The sequence below is a fragment of the Schistocerca cancellata genome, chromosome 7 (assembly GCF_023864275.1).
Source record: "Schistocerca cancellata isolate TAMUIC-IGC-003103 chromosome 7, iqSchCanc2.1, whole genome shotgun sequence".
Lineage (NCBI taxonomy): Eukaryota > Metazoa > Arthropoda > Insecta > Orthoptera > Acrididae > Schistocerca > Schistocerca cancellata.
Genome location: NC_064632.1, coordinates 309,484,922 through 309,499,136, shown reverse-complemented (window position 1 = coordinate 309,499,136; position 14,215 = coordinate 309,484,922). Strand labels below are relative to the sequence as shown.

At 41.1% G+C, this 14,215-nt stretch overlaps 1 protein-coding gene across 1 annotated transcript in view; it reads left to right on the top strand.

Moving 5' to 3' along the window:
• Nucleotides 1–13,202, top strand: part of LOC126092745 (luciferin sulfotransferase-like) — a 36,264-nt gene extending 23,062 nt beyond the window's left edge. Inside the window, exons 5-7 of the mRNA XM_049908470.1 lie at nucleotides 7,938–8,032; nucleotides 11,360–11,541; nucleotides 13,019–13,202. Coding sequence (XP_049764427.1) covers nucleotides 7,938–8,032; nucleotides 11,360–11,541; nucleotides 13,019–13,202 — 461 coding nt within the window. The remainder of the gene's footprint in view (nucleotides 1–7,937; nucleotides 8,033–11,359; nucleotides 11,542–13,018) is intronic.
• The last annotated feature ends 1,013 nt before the right edge of the window (nucleotides 13,203–14,215 follow it).

Below are 14,215 nucleotides of genomic sequence, written 5' to 3'. Positions count from 1 at the left end.
GAAATGCTTCCACCCTTGGCCCGCCAGCCAATGATCATGCCCTTTTGAACGTCAGATGCTCCTTTTCCGCATTTCGCCAACGACGGCATTGTTTTCCGTGTGTATTTCCGCCTTTCGTAAAAGCAGTTCATCTTTCACAGATACGAGAAAAGTTGCTGTCTTGACCGGTGAGAAAAAATTACATTGACTTTATGGTTCTTCATTATTCTGGTAATTTTTGAAGAAACATTTCTCACGTACTGTACAAAGTCAGTAGACTTAGCTTTTCTTTGTTACTGCTCTTTCTTTGGTTAGTCCGGTGTTTTTGCTTGCAGAACTGTCTTCATTTGAAGTTTTGTGTATCGATTTCTACTAAACAACTCTTCTAAATGGCGTCCTAGTTCGCTCTTTTGGCTGTCACCGTCAGACACTACATGTGTGCTATGTACTAAATTTTAAGTATGGTCATAGTTTGCGAATGACGGTGACATTTAGAAACCTGAAATATCTAATGTATCGGTATGGCTGGGCCTACCGTACACGCAATGCCCTAAAAGTCTATCCTCCTTATGTCAAACTAATACATCCAGAACCATCAACTGAAGACGAAGTCACTAAAAGAGTCCGCGATCATATTACGGCACTTTATTTGTAAAGGTCCGTTTTGGTCACATACATTGTACAATTTATAATTATCAATTTCGGTCGTTGTATGACAAACTAAGTGGAATTAACTTGATTAGCACCCATACATACCACCTGTACATATCAGAAAAATATTGTGATATAAGCAAACAACGTTAACATCGATACATCTAGGTACATAACATCTGCCGGTGACGGCCTGTGTGCGATCTGTATTTATACATCCTGCACTTTTAGAAATAACTGAGGCCAGAAAGAGCTCTAATAGAAGCGTACATGACAAAACAGTATTGTAAATTCTTTAGTTAAAATGCAATATGTGTAGTCACTGATTAAAATCATTTCGTATGACAAAATTATCATCTGAGTATACAGCATAAACTGCCATGCAATATATGACTCGTTTTAAAGAATATGCATATGTCCAAAATAATTGGTCATTCCGCACGCATTTGAAGAACACGTGGCAGGAAATGTAAAGGATAATATGGAAGCGTTGCACAATGCACCGAAAGGGCAACCATAGAACCGACTGGAGTAAATGGAAATTTACGTACACAGAAAACGGCAACCGAGGTTACTGTTGAGTGAACAGAATGAGTTTAACCTGACTGCTTATTCTGATGTATTCAGAAGGCCAGTGGCCAGAGCGCCGTCGTGCGTCGCAGCAGCTTGGCGTGCGGTCATGCGCGCGTCCATCAGCGGCGAGGAGGCTGGGCCTTCTTGCGCGAGCTCGGCCGCAGGAAAGCAAAAACTTCCCACAGGGGAGCCACGAGGTGGCGCCGCTGCGATTCCATGCTGAATGTGTCATCGACTATCGAGATTTTAATTAACAGACATTGTTTTCTCACTTATCTACTTACGATTATGTTTAATTGATTTGTCATAATGAAAAGTTTCTGTTCATATTTTTGATGTAACTTTTACACCTCTTACGCGATTATGTGTTATTTAATTTTTCAAGCTAGAAACTTTCCATCATTACCCTATATGCGTTTTGTGTGGATTTTAAGTATGGATTTTATTTTCGTATATTCTATGGCACTTTATGTTTTATTGTCAGACGATCATTTTGCCATATGAAATAGTTTTAATTAATGACTACGTATATTGCATTTTAACTATGGTTTTACAATATTCATTACTTGTGTACCCTTGCATTAGTGCCTTCTATTGGCCTCAGATATTTGTGTAACTGCAGGACGCACCCAGGGCATTACCAGAAGTTACTACGTACGTAGATGTTTAGATATTGACCTTGATGCTGATATCAGAATATTTTTATGGTATGTACGGTTGATATGCGTGGGTGTTAATAATATTATTTTATTTGTTATTTCCTATGTATTCCTAGGCCTTTATAGGCTTAGCACCAACTAATTGAGCTTAGTTTGTCACATCACTTTTTTGTTTGTTTGTAACCGCGCGACCGCTACGGTCGCAGGTTCGAATCCTGCCTCAGGCATGGATGTGTGCGATCTCCTTAGGTTAGTTAGGTTTAAGTATTTCTAAGTTCTAGGAGACTGATGACCTCAGATATTAAGTCCCATAGTGTTCACAGCCATTTGAACCATTTGTTTGTAATGGGTGATACTACTAATTATAAATTGTACAAATTATGTGATCAAGATGGATCCTTACAAACAAATATCAAAGACGTTCATTTCCTGTTCCACGATAAATCTGATTTCTGATATTTTCATGAATGAGTCAAGATGCTCAAAAAACTCCATTAATTTGTTCTTGCCGTGGAGACAAACTATGAATACGAGCATGTTATTGACACATCTCCTCAGCACAGTCGGTTTTAACATTGCAGAGTTGGGTGTTTTTTCTTCATAGTCTACCGTAAATAAATTAGCTACCGTGAATGAGAGAGGGCTACCCGTGGCGAGATCGTTTATCTGTTCAAAATATTGGTTATCAAATAAAAAGTAAGTGGAGATCGGCGCGCTCTTAAATAACGACATCATTTCCACTTGATGTTTGCTGCCACACTCTGAGAGTTGCCCGTGGTCTAGGGGTAGCGTCTTTCATTCACAATCAAAACGTCTTCGGTCCCGGGTTCGCTCCCCACTGCCTAAATTTTGATAAATAATCAGCATTGGCAGCCGAAGACTTGTCCTAGGGGTGGGAAATTGCCCCTAAAGGCGGAAGAATCAGCAATGATCAACGACATGAGGATGCAGAAGGCAATGGAAACCACTGCATTAAAGACACGTAACGTGTATCCACAGGACATGTGGCCTGTAATTGAAGAAGTGTCATGATTATCTCTCCATTGACAAAAGATTCCGGAATAGTCCCCCATTCGGATCTCCGGGAGGGGACTGCCAATGGGGAGTTTACCATGAGAAAAAGATTGAATAATCAACGAAAGGATAACGTTCTACGAGTCGGGGCGTGGAATGTCAGAAGCTTGAACGTGGTAGGGAAACTAGAAAATCTGAAAAGGGAAATGCAAAGGCTCACTCTAGATATAGTAGGGGTCAGTGAAGTGAAGTGAAGTGGAAGGAAGACAAGGATTTCTGGTCAGATGAGTATCAGGTAATATCAACAGCAGCAGAAAATGGTATAACAGGTGTAGGATTCGTTATGAATAGGAAGGTAGGGCAGAGGGTGTGTTACTGTGAACAGTTCAGTGACCGGGTTGTTCTAATGAGAATCGACAGCAGACCAACACCGACAACGATAGTTCAGGTATACAGGCCGACGTAGCAAGCTGAAGATGAACAGATAAAGTGTATGAGGATATTGAAAGGGTAATGCAGTATGTAAAGGGGGACGAAAATCTAATAGTCATGGGCGACTGGAATGAAGTTCCAGGGGAAGGAGTAGAAGAGAAGGTTACAGGAGAATATGGGCTTGGGACAAGGAATGAAAGAGGAGAAAGACTAATTGAGTTCTGTAACAAGTTTCAGCTAGTAATAGCGAATACCCTGTTCAAGAATCACAAGAGGAGGAGGTATACTTGGAAAAGGCCGGGAGATACGGGAAGATTTCAATTAGATTACATCATGGTCAGACAGAGATTCCGAAATCAGATACTGGATTGTAAGGCGTACCCAGGAGCAGATATAGACTCAGATCACAATGTAGTAGTGATGAAGAGTAGGCTGAAGTTCAAGACATTAGTCAGGAAGAATCAATACGCAAAGAAGTGGGAAACGGAAGTACTAAGGAATGACGAGATACATTTGAAGTTCTCTAACGCTATAGATACAGCAATAAGGAATTGCGCAGTAGGCAGTACAGTTGAAGAGGAATGGATATCTCTAAAAAGGGCCATCACAGAAGTTGGGAAGGAAAACATAGGTACAAAGAAGGTAGCTGCGAAGAAACCATGGGTAACAGAAGAAATACTTCAGTTGATGAAAGGAGGAAGTACAAACATGTTCCGGGAAAATCAAGAATACAGAAATACAATTCGCTGAGGAATGAAATAAATAGGAAGTGCAGGGAAGCTAAGACGAAATGGCTACAGGAAAAATGTGAAGACATCGAAAAAGATATGATTGTCGGAAGGACAGACTCAGCATACAGGAAAGTCAAAACAACCTTTGGTGACATTAAAAGCAACGGTGGTAACATTAAGAGTGCAACGGGAATTCCACTGCAGAGGAGAGAGCAGACAGGTGGAAAGAATACATTGAAAGCCTCTATAAGGGTGAAGATTTGTCTGACGTGATAGAAGAAGAAACAGGAGTCTATTTAGAAGAGATAGGGGATCCAGTATTAGAATCGGAATTTAAAAGAGCTTTGGAGGACTTACGGTCAAATAAGGCAGAAGGGATAGATAACATTCCATCAGAATTTCTAAAATCATTGGGGGAAGTGGCAGCAAACCGACTATTCACGTTGGTGTGTAGAATATATGAGTCTGGCGATATATCATCTGACTTTCGGAAAAGCATCATCCGCACAATTCTGAAGACGGCAAGAGCTGACAAGTGCGAGAATTATCGCACTATCAGCTTAACAGCTCATGCATCGAAGCTGCTTACAAGAATAATATACAGAAGAATGGAAAAGAAAATTGAGAATGCGGTAGGTGACGATCAGTTTGGCTTTAGGAAAAGTAAAGGGACGAGAGAGGCAATACTGACGTTACAGCTAATAATGGAAGCCAGGCTAAAGAAAAATCAAGACACTTTCATAGGATTTGTCGACCTGGAAAAAGCGTTCGACAATATAAAATGGTGCAAGCTGTTCGAGATTCTGAAAAAAGTAGGGGTAAGCTGTAGGGAGGGACGGGTCATATACAATATGTACAACAACCAAGAGGGAATAATTAGAGTGGACGATCAAGAACGAAGTGCTCGTATTAAGAAGGGTGTAAGACAAGGCTGTAGCCTTTCGCCCCTACTCTTCAATCTGTACATCGAGGAAGCAATGATGGAAATAAAAGAAAGGTTCAGGAGTGGAATTAAAATACAAAGTGAAAGGATATCAATGATACGATTCGCTGATGACATTGCTATGCTGAGTGAAAGTGAAGAAGAATTAAATGATCTGCTGAACGGAATGAACAGTCTAATGAGTACACAGTATGGTTTGAGAGTAGATCGGAGAAAGACAAAGGTAATGAGAAGTAGTAGAAATGAGAACAGCGAGAAACTTAACATCAGGATTGATGGTCACGAAGTCAATGAAGTTAAGGAATTCTGCTGCCTAGGCAGTAAAATAACCAATGACGGACGGAGCAAGGAGGAAATCAAAAGCAGACTCGCCATGGCAAAAAAGACATTTCTGGCCAAGAGAAGTCTACTAATATCAAATACCGGCCGTGATTTGAGGAAGAAATTTCTGAGGATGTACGTCTGGAGTACAGCATTGTATGGTAGTGAAACATGGACTGTGGGAAAACCGGATCAGAAGAGAATAGAAGCATTTGAGATGTGGTGCTATAGACGAATGTTGAAAATTAGGTGGACTGATAAGGTAAGGAATGAGGAGGTTCTACGCAGAATCGGAGAGGAGAGGAATATGTGGAAAACACTGATAAGGAGAAGGGACAGGATGATAGGACATCTGCTAAGACATGAGGGAATTACTTCCATGGTACTAGAGGGAGCTGTAGAGGGCAAAAACTGTAGAGGTAGACAGAGATTGGAATACGTCAAGCAACTAATTGAGGACGTAGGTTGCAAGTGCTACTCTGAGATGAAGAGGTTAGCACAGGAAAGGAATTCGTGGCGGGCCGCATCAAACCAGTCAGTAGACTGATGACCAAAAAAAAAAGAAAAATACCCAGAAGTCTTTTGACACCGTTCCTCAGAAGCGTCTTCTAATCAAATTTCGTTCGTGCATCAGTTGTGCAAGTGGATTCGTGATTTCCTGACAGATTGGTCATACTTCGTAGTCACTGACGGAAAATCATCAAGTAAAACAGAAGTAATATCTCGCGTTCCCCAAGGAACTGTTACAGAACGTCTGTTGTTGCTGATCTATGTAAAAGATTTAGGAGACAATCTGAACACCCCTATTACATTATTTGCAGTTGATTCAGTCATTTACCACCTAGTAGCACTGAGCTTTCGTTATTGCATGTTGATTGGTTGGTTGATTTGGGGGCGGAGATCAAACAGCAAGGTCATCGGTCCCATCAGATGAGGGAAGGGTGCGGAAGGAAATCGGCCTTGCGCTTTCAAACAATCATCCCGGCATTTGCGTGAAGCTATTTAGGGAAATCACTGAAAACCTAAATCAGGATGGCTGGACGTGGGTTTGAACCGTCGTCCTACCGAATGCGAGTCCATTGCGCTAACCATGTGCCACTTCGCTCGGTAGTATATGTTGACATTAGTACGATACAGGTTTCTTTTATTACATTTTCCTTTTCATACTGGAAATACGGAAGTAACAAATATTAAAAGTAGCAAGTTATCCCATTGTATCATTCCATTCTTCCGTTAGTAAACGTCAGCTGCTTTTCATAGCTGAAGCGATGCTAGCGCCCCAAGCGAGTGGCACGCAGTAACTTGACTCAAAAGATTGAATTTCTTTGCCCTTAGGAGTTTCGCGATTGTTTATCGTAGACTGTGGTAAAGGGCTTCCAACAACCTTATTTGTCGCTATGGCGAGAGAGTTGCGCATGAGTACACATCAAATCATAACGAAAGAAATACCACTTGGACGACGAGTATTCCCACCCTCCGATTCCCATGCAGTCCATCATCGGATCACTGTCGCATTCGGATACCCTAAGAATCTGGATACTGCACGATTCGACCAGCGTGTCAAATGGAGACACACAATAAGACCCCTTTCAATCTCTGTCAGTTGCTAATAACGCTATCTCACACGAGTACTCGGCATCGCCATATCCAGTGTTCACTCAGCATCTGACGCTGATCACTCTCCTTATGTGCACTACCAGGCTTGGGAACACTACTAAACACGAAAGAAGCTAATGAACTCTTGTGGCCGTTGTGGCTGTCATAGATGGAAGTTACACTGACATCGGATCTTGTCTTCTGGGTGCTTAACTTTTTTTGTTAGGCAGTGTATTTAGAGAAGATTTCTTGTGAAAGGAGAAAGGCCATGCAGTGTAGTCTCCCCTTTTAAGAGTTTGTGTCGTAGCTTACTTCACGGAGCCGACACGGTAGCACACGTCCCTTCCGTCATGTGTTACTTCTTCCACTATGTTATACCGCGTACGCATGCGTAATTGGCTCGCCCTACCGGCAATCAAGGTGGACGGGAGAAAGGGGGATGGGGCTACGGTCAGTCATTCTTGCTCGCTCCGAAGACAGCTGAACTGTTTATAGCTTAAATAATAGCAGCAGACAAAAATTCATTACGGCTGGATCCCCACAATTTTATGGATGAAGTAATACACCGTGCGAATATGACGATTCACAACGAACAGAGAGTTCTCAGATAGAACTATGCAGCTGTATCGTTTTATTTTGGACAGGAATACGGATGCTTGGGATTTAGGGTACCGTCGAAGAGGGATCCTAATGTACGAAGTATAAGCTCGGATTAGATAAACATGGGGAAGGAAATCAGCCTTGCTCATTTTAACAGAATGATGCGAGTACTTGGCTTAAGCGATATAGGGAAACCAAGGAATACCTAAATCTGGATGACAAGACTTGGTTTTGAACCCCGATATTCCAGCAAGAGAGTTCAGTCAGTATCGTAGCGACTGCACTTCTCGATTGGTCTGTTTTTCGCCTGTCATTGACGTATTGTTCTCTGCAGACACATCTGTAATTCAGTTTCCGTACGTTATACAAAAATATGAAATACCTAATGTACTTGCATCTCGCACCAAGTGTTTTAACTGGCGTCTTCTTGCTTTGCAGTACCTTTCACTCCGTTCTGGGATCACGTACTCGATTTCTGGAAACTGAGGAATGAACCAAATGTACTGTTCAACACGTACGAAGAAATGAAGAAGGTAAGCGCTTCGAATACCTAAAACAACAAATTCCCACTTATGGGCATATTTCATGCCACATCATTTAAATTCTGTTGAAGATACGAATTCCATTTGTGAGTAGCAGATATCAAGTTTTCAGGAAACTGAGAATTATCATGTGATATGTACCATATGTACTGAAAGAACCAGAGGTTGTACAGAGTTTTTGGGAGAGCATAAGGGAACAATTGACAGGAATGGGGGAAAGAAATACAGTAGAAGAAGAATGGGTAGCTTTGAGGGATGAAGTAGTGAAGGCAGCAGAAGATCAAGTAGGTGAAAAGACCAGGGCTCTTAGAAATCCTTGGGTAACAGAAGAAATATTGAATTTAATTGATGAAAGGAGAAAATATAAAAATGCAGTAAATGAAGCAGGCAAAAAGGAATACAAACGTCTCAAAAATGAGATCGACAGGAAGCGCAAAATGGCTAAGCAGGGATGGCTAGAGGACAAATGTAAGGATGTAGAGGCTTATCTCACTAGGGGTAAGATAGATACTGCCTACAGGAAAATTAAAGAGACCTTTGGAGATAAGAGAACCACTTGTATGAACATCAAGAGCTCAGATGGAAACCCAGTTCTAAGCAAAGAAGGGAAAGCAGAAAGGTGGAAGGAGTATATAGAGGGTCTATACAACGGCGATGTACTTGAGGACAATATTATGGAAATGGAAGAGGATGTAGATGAAGATGAAATGGGAGATACGATACTGCGTGAAGAGTTTGACAGAGCACTGAAAGACCTGAGTCGAAACAAGGCCCCCGGAGTAGACAACATTCCATTGGAACTACTGACGGCCTTGGGAGAGCCAGTCCTGACAAAACTCTACCATCTGGTGAGCAAGATGTATGAAACAGGTGAAATACCCTCAGACTTCAAGAAGAATATAATAATTCCAATCCAAAAGAAAGCAGGTGTTGACAGATGTGAAAATTACCGAACAATCAGTTTAATAAGCCACAGCTGCAAAATACTAACACGAATTCTTTACAGACGAATGGAAAAACTAGTAGAAGCCGACCTCGGGGAAGATCAGTTTGGATTCCGTAGAAATACTGGAACACGTGAGGCAATACTGACCTTACGACTTATCTTAGAAGAAAGATTAAGGAAAGGCAAACCTACGTTTCTAGCATTTGTAGACTTAGAGAAAGCTTTTGACAATGTTGACTGGAATACTCTCTTTCAAATTCTAAAGGTGGCAGGGGTAAAATACAGGGAGCGAAAGGCTATTTACAATTTGTACAGAAACCAGATGGCAGTTACAAGAGTCGAGGGACATGAAAGGGAAGCAGTGGTTGGGAAGGGAGTGAGACAGGGTTGTAGTCTCTCCCCGATGTTATTCAATCTGTATATTGAGCAAGCAGTAAAGGAAACAAAAGAAAAATTCGGAGTAGGTATTAAAATCCATGGAGAAGAAATAAAAACCTTGAGGTTTGCCGATGACATTGTAATTCTGTCAGAGACAGCAAAGGACCTGGAAGATCAGTTGAACGGAATGGACAGTGTCTTGAAAGGAGGATATAAGATGAACATCAACAAAAGCGAAACGAGGATAATGGAATGTAGTCGAATTAAGTCGGGTGATGCTGAGAGAATTAGATTAGGAAATGAGACACTTAAAGTAGTAAAGGAGTTTTTCTATTTGGGGAGCAAAATAACTGATGATGGTCGAAGTAGAGAGGATATAAAATGTAGACTGGCAATGGCAAGGAAAGCGTTTCTGAAGAAGAGAAATTTGTTAACATCGAGTATAGATTTAAGTGTCAGGAAGTCAATTCTGAAAGTATTTGTATGGAGTGTAGCCATGTATGGAAGTGAAACATGGACGGTAAATAGTTTGGACAAGAAAAGAATAGAAGCTTTCGAAATGTGGTGCTACAGAAGAATGCTGAAGATTAGATGGGTAGATCACATAATTAATGAGGAAGTATTGAATAGGATTGGGGAGAAGAGAAGTTTGTGGCACAACTTGACCAGAAGAAGGGATCGGTTGGTAGGACATGTTCTGAGGCATCAAGGGATCACCAATTTAATATTGGAGGGCAGCGTGGAGGGTAAAAATCGTAGGGGGAGACCAAGAGATGAATACACTAAGCAGATTCAGAAGGATGTAGGTTGCAGTAGGTACTGGGAGATGAAGAAGCTTGCACAGGATAGAGTAGCATGGAGAGCTGCATCAAACCAGTCTCAGGACTGAAGACCACAACAACAACAACAATGTACCATTTATTCATAGTCGCCTATGCTTGCAGCAGCTAGAACTTTACGACTGCTACTATTTCTTAACTGCTCTCCTTCGTTAAGGTCGTCGGCCACTGCATTGTCCGTAGTCAGAAGCAATGCCCGAAATTTGGTATTCTCGGCGCATTATTGACACTGTGGATCTCGAAATAGTGAGCTGCCTAACGAGTTCTGAATTGGGACGACCTACACAAGTAGCTCCTACCACCACTCTGCTCTCAAAGTCTTTTAATTTCTGTTGTGCGGCCATAATGACTTCGGAAATCTTTACACATGAATCACCTGAGCACAAATGACAGCTCCGCCAAAGCAGTGCTATTTTGCATCTTGTGTACGCGTTACTACCGCACCGCCTTCTGCATATATGCGTATTGATATTCCATGTGTTTGTCGCCTCTGACGGAATTAGTACCTCCTTATGAAATATTTACTACTGATTCTGAGAGAAACCATACGGCGCCAATATATTCACCAACTTCTATGTTACACTGTCATGTCTGTCATTTTGTAATTTTGATACCCATATTCTGTGGACTGCGTTTCACTTGCTTGATAACCGCGTTGCTGTCCCTCAGGAAACTGTTTGGCAATGTAAAATGTTCTGTTCATATGTGGCACATTCAACAGAATTTCTCCACATATTTCCTCGAGTTTAGTCAATAAAAATGTTCCCCGTTAACTAACCAGGCCACTTCAGAAATAACACACCCATAATCCATTCTGAAGACTTGTTAAGAGACGAACACAGCATGTGTACCTAAAATTTCTCTGTCACTGTTGCTGCACTGTGCCCTACAAAGAAATTTCTAGGAAATGACGTGGTAAACATCACACTGTACGGAGTAAATCTATCACAACGACGCACATCACTAGTTAACAGATGTCACATAGGATGCCAAAGTCATCAGTGATTCTGAACTGACATCGTAATAGTACAGGTTTTCAGTTCAAAGTTGAGTAATAGGAATTATAACTTTTAGTTTGTGTATGCTAATTCGTTTCTGCATTTGCTTTGGAATATTTTGAGAACTTCTTTTAACAGTTGTACGTCCCACTTCCAGGATCTTCCGAGGGTGATCAGGCGAACAGCGAAATTCATGGGAAAACATGTGAGCGACGAGCAGATGGAACAACTCTGTGAGCATCTTAGCTTCTCCAACATGAAGAACAACCCCGCTGTCAACCAGCAAGCGAACATAGCCAAAGTCAGGCAACAGAATGGCCTCGGCGAACTGCCGAAAAAGTATGTACGCACATTACATCCTGCGAAATAAAGTACTGTGTCGTATTCACTTTCGCTACGTTAAGGTTCACTAAAACTATCCTCATTTTCACGCGGGACAATTTTGCTCACTGATCTTCTGATCGAGTTGTACTCGCAGTCTATTAAGTGATACAAATGTGGAGGAGCATTTTTGATCTTTGTTGATAATTTCGTGTCGTGTTCCCCAGCCTCCCACCTCATAGTCCATGCTCCGTCCTGTAAGTGAGCTGCCAGAACACTATTGCTCTTGGACTAAATGAAACTAAATATTAAGCTAAGTGTTTATAATTATCAACTATAATTAATTTATAATTAATTATAATGTTATCATTATGAAATGTCCGTAATTACTGACTATGATAATTAAATAATTATAATTAATTGAGGTATAAAAATTAAGTGATATTTTTGATCAAATAGTGGCGTTCTAGTAGTGTAGGTGACGATGCTCGATGCTCCTGGCAAACATTTGGTGATGTATGCAGTGGTACCGCGTTACTGACTAGGTGGGAGAGGATACTGATTGGAGTAGGAAGATGGATGGAGAAATTGAGGTGGAGTAAATGAAGTCTTAGGCCTTTATGAAATTGTAGAATTTAGGTGTATATCGTTAACAGTATAATTTTACGTTACAGGTTGAACACAATACATTAAGTGTTAAAGTCAGAGGCAGCAAAACTCGCAGCGTGTAACGTGCATAGACTGAATCCAACAAGAATGAGAACACAGAAGGACTTTCAGCAACTTTACACGTAACTTAAAATTATTTAGAAACTTTCTCTCGTGACAACTCTCCCAGAAAAATGAAAGGAAAAATGTTTATCGCTTACTACATTTTCACTGTTCGAGTAATAAAACTTCAGCATCTGGACTGATGTTTCAATTTGTCGGTTCCGAACTAATAATTCCATTCGCAACATATTTTGCAGACTATATGCACATATACCAATGAATGTACCTCAAACATTCTACGACACTTAGCTCAGGAGACACGACTTCATGAAAATTGAAAGCTTTCCTTACTACGGAGGTCAAATTTAGCAGTGTAAACCCATCCAGTGTTTGGTAATGACACACTTAGCGATTTTCACCAAATTTTAAACATAATTAAAAAACCTTTTCTGTACTCTTTCTCGTTTACAGACCTACATAAAGGTTTTGCACGTTTAACATAAAATATTTGAAACATTACCTCTTTTTTAAGTAATAAGAGGCTTGAGGCTGTTTTATACGTGACAGTTCTATTCCTTAAGAGGGTGGAAGGAGTTTGTTACTGGCCTATTTGTAACCAATGGCTCTTTATCTCAAAATAACGAATTTAAAATCTTTTACGACCTGTATAATGTTGGCCGTACACCATCAGCGTGCGTCGAGTGATAGCGGCTCTGAATCATGCACCTGTATGCTTGTATATAGTGACATTAGAGGCTTACCACGCTGTCCCGGTTGTTCTTAGAGAGCCAACTGAAGCGGAGAGAGCTGGCGCGGATCCCACCAAGTTCATGCGCCGCGGCGAGGCTGGTGGCTGGCGCACAGAGATGCCGGCCAGCTACATCGAGAAGTTCGACCAGTGGACGCAGAAGCATATCCAAGGCACTGGCTACCAGGTGGGCGTATCTGGAGGACACGACGACTCCTAAGGACCCGTCCTCCGTGTGCTCACAATCTCTGCACAGCCCGCATGGTCGCTGGATTCGCGAAGATGAAAGAACTTCCTGGATGAACACGAAGACTTGTTACAACTGACAAACGCAAAGTTTTGAGTTGTGGTGAAGCTAGTTTACCAACAATAAATTATTTTTCTACAATGTGTCTAAATCTATTGTCCTCATACTTCAGTACGATCCTCTACTAATTCCTTAACTAAGACCATAAAGGATACGATCAAATTTTGTACCATATGTATTTATGGTAGAGGGAGACCAAGAGATGAATACACGAAGCAGATTCAGAAGGATGTAGGTTGGAATAAGCACTGGGAGATGAAGAAGCTTGCACAGGGTAGGGTAGCATGGAGAGCTGCATCAAACCAGTCTCAGGACTGAAGACCACAACAACAACAACAACAACAACATGTATTTATTATTGCCAAGACACAACCCCATTACAAGTATATATAGAGTGAAGCGAATTTCCTCACATGCCAGCGATAAAAAAATATCTGTCACAAAATTTCGTCCGGCGAGTACATCCTACAGGAAAAAGACGTTAAAGAGTGGGAATATGGCAACACTGTAACCACATACAGGGTAACTGTCTTTGTCAGCACTGTCGTGCTGTAGAGGTGGTGCAGTAGAATTTTATTTTAGTACAGCGGAGGTCGAGGGTTCGATCCTGCGTTGGTGCGCAGTTTTTTTATTTTCTGATTTCATCCTGACATTTCATACTGTAATATACACCGTTTCTTAGGACACATGTATCTTAAATTTACAACATATTGTAACGCTGCACATAACAAATGCGTGGTTAGATAATTAAGAAACAGACAGTTGAAGCAAATGACCTGTCATAGGACAGAATAACTACAAATACAATACACGTTTCGAGATTCTAAAGATAACAGCACAGTACAATAATACAATGCGCACCTGTCATTTATACTATATGTAATATGAGGGCTCAGATGTCGCACAGTAGCAACCATTGACAATAA